General features: G+C 31.4%; 1 protein-coding gene across 1 annotated transcript; it reads right to left on the bottom strand.

Moving 5' to 3' along the window:
* On the bottom strand, positions 1 to 2,126 carry LOC128156463 (uncharacterized). Its single transcript, XM_052818627.1, has 3 exons — positions 1,974 to 2,126; positions 1,591 to 1,744; positions 1 to 915 (listed from the first exon to the last, which is right to left on the bottom strand). Exons 1-3 carry the CDS (start codon positions 2,031 to 2,033, stop codon positions 371 to 373), a joined length of 759 nt encoding a protein of 252 aa, XP_052674587.1. The 5' UTR covers positions 2,034 to 2,126; the 3' UTR covers positions 1 to 370.
* Positions 2,127 to 2,814: the final 688 nt, after the last annotated feature.

Raw genomic sequence — 2,814 nt, forward strand, 5'->3', positions numbered from 1 at the left:
TACTTCATTTTATTTTTTATTTCTTTATAAAAGAAGTTCTATTCCATTCTAAATGTGTTAACAAATCACATATTTAATTTCTTACATAGTTCATCTCACAATGGTTTTCAATTCATATACTGTGGAATCATTATAATTCGTGGGGGCTAATTTTCGTGGATTGGTTAACTTTTACAGGTTCATAGGGACGTAATTTCGTGTATTTTTTTTTATACCAACATAAGGACATATGATATTAAATCACTAATTTATGAATTCGTGGAGGATGTAAATTCGTGGATGAGAGGTACCCACGAATTCCACGAAAATTGTTCCACCACGAAATTTAATGATTCCACAGTAGCAATCATACAAAATGTAAAGAATGGCATTAATGTACATTTGTTTTATTTTCAATCTGCATCGTCCAGCCATACACAGTAATAATGTCCTGTTGAGAAGGCATATACTTCATCACAAGAATGCAAATAAATGGAGTGTCCGATTGATATCCGTCTGCTTGCATGTTTTTGTTATATATAAATAGCGAATGTACATCTATTTCATCAACATATTCTACATACTTCTTAAGGTCAGAATTATTCTCTTCCATTCCCTTATACAGATAACTTTGGTTACCTTTTCGAAGATTAACTTCAAAGTACACAAAAATATCGAGATTTTCTTTTGGATCAGAATAACAGGGTCCATATGGCAAGGCTAAATACCATGTTGTTTGTTCAATTGTTTCTCTTGTTATCTCAAATTCACAAAGTCGTCCAGGAAATTGGTCCTGACTCCCACTCTTAGCATCGCCTACAATGCTCATTTTGAAAGTATCGGAGGTCGAAGCAGATTTAAGAGAGATGAACATATAATCGCCTAAAGGAACTTGTACGTGTGATTCGAATATGGACATTCGATCTCCCCTCTCCACTGCAAAACATGTAAAAAATAATTTAAAACAGCCCTATCATATATCTCCTTAGGGTTGATGTTAGCATAGGTCTCTTAACATTTTAATGTTATATTAGAACATTATAAACATAAAATTAAAGATTTCAAGTACTAGGTTTTTTTTCCAGTATTTAAGTACATGATTGTTTGTGTATAAATCATAATTTACTAATGTTATCTAGAAAATAGAATTTCAAAAGGTTTTACATCGTTCTTTCATATCTTTCAATCAAATCAAATGCAATATTACTTTACCACTTTACTTTTGATTTTCTACCCTTGTCAGGCACTTAATAACAGTTTCTTTAAGTTCACATTAACGAGAGGCCAACAGGCCTTGCCGGTCACCTGAGTAATATTGTCCGTAAATGACCCTAAGAGGGAGTTTCATGTGTGCAGTTAAAACTTCTCTTTGAAGTCTTAATCCTCTGATTGTTATCCTGCTTTTATTATTTGATGTTTGCAAACACAGATTCTTAAACAAAATGAAACACAGATTCCATATCTCGCCAAGTCATATTTTTTATGGTTTTTTTTTCAATTCTGAATAAAATCAACTCCCGTCAATGCTTTCTATATTTTGATTTTAAAACTGTTGTTGACTCTTTCAGAGATTTATTTGTTTAAAAAGATAAAAAAAATAGACAAACTTGCCTTCAACAAGTGAAATAACATCTAATTCCTCCTTTGTATCAGAAGGACCACGGAAACGCATGTTGTAGTTTGAAACGTTTGTGTCCTCGTCCCAGGTTTTATTGACCCAAATCGGTTGTATAAGGGGGTGTAGTATTGGCAAATCCACCCAAGTCTGATTGGAAATCAAGTGTTTGTACTAGTTTAATTTTTGTCATTTGGAGTGCGTTTTCATTAAAGATTTAAGAACATGTTATCTCAAAAGATTAAACATTCAGCCAATCTATTTTTTAATCTGAATTGTGTTAAACAATTATGTCTCTTAGAATTTTCAGATTTTTCTTTTGCAACTAAACTCTTAAATTGGTATTAACCTTACATTTAGCTGGAAGTAAAAGACTTACGCTTTCGCTCTTTGTGGCGCACAGCAAAAGAACAAATTGATATACGAAGAGGAACTTCATGATGAATCATCTAAAAGAGGACGAGAAAAGCAAACTGAGCTCCAGTAGATATGCTCCGAAATATGTACCTCCATTTAATTAAATTATGTTCATTAAATGTTGTAAAATAAACAAAATGAGCATTGTTACTTTTAAACTTAAGGACAAATTACATTACAACTGCTATCAACTTATCAGGGCAATAACATGAATTATAATATTTTCAAAATGTCATTTTTGATTGACATAATTAATGAACTTTACTGAATGTTTAGGTAAATATGTTCACAGCCTGTAATGTTCCATTTCCATATAGTAATTGAAAAATCGACATCGGTCAAATATCGGGCATTCTTAAATTTTGTATCAAATTACATTATTACATTATTATATAGCCTACATGCATTTAGCCGTGATACTCTGCTACTTTCACTAGTGATGTTTTGTTTGAATCGGACAATACTTAACTTCGTAGTGTTGTTGTTTTTTTTAAAAACACGTAACATGTAGTTGATTGCTGATTCGAAAACTTGAGCATTAATACGTCTGAATATATAGTCCTAATCATACAGTAACTGGAAAATTGGTTTCTTTTCACGCAAAAATATATTTATATTTTAATGACCTTTCACTTGCGTCAAGCTTTTTTTACATATCTTCATTCTTTACTTTACACGGAACAGGGAAAGTCTCTAAACCATTAATTTAAAAATATTCATTTGCCTACTTGTAAAACAAAGCTTTAAACCTGCTGATTATTTGACACTCATTGATAATATAAAACTATTGTTAACGACAGCAT

The sequence above is a fragment of the Crassostrea angulata genome, chromosome 7, assembly GCF_025612915.1.
Source record: "Crassostrea angulata isolate pt1a10 chromosome 7, ASM2561291v2, whole genome shotgun sequence".
In the NCBI taxonomy this organism is placed as follows: Eukaryota; Metazoa; Mollusca; class Bivalvia; order Ostreida; family Ostreidae; genus Magallana; species Magallana angulata.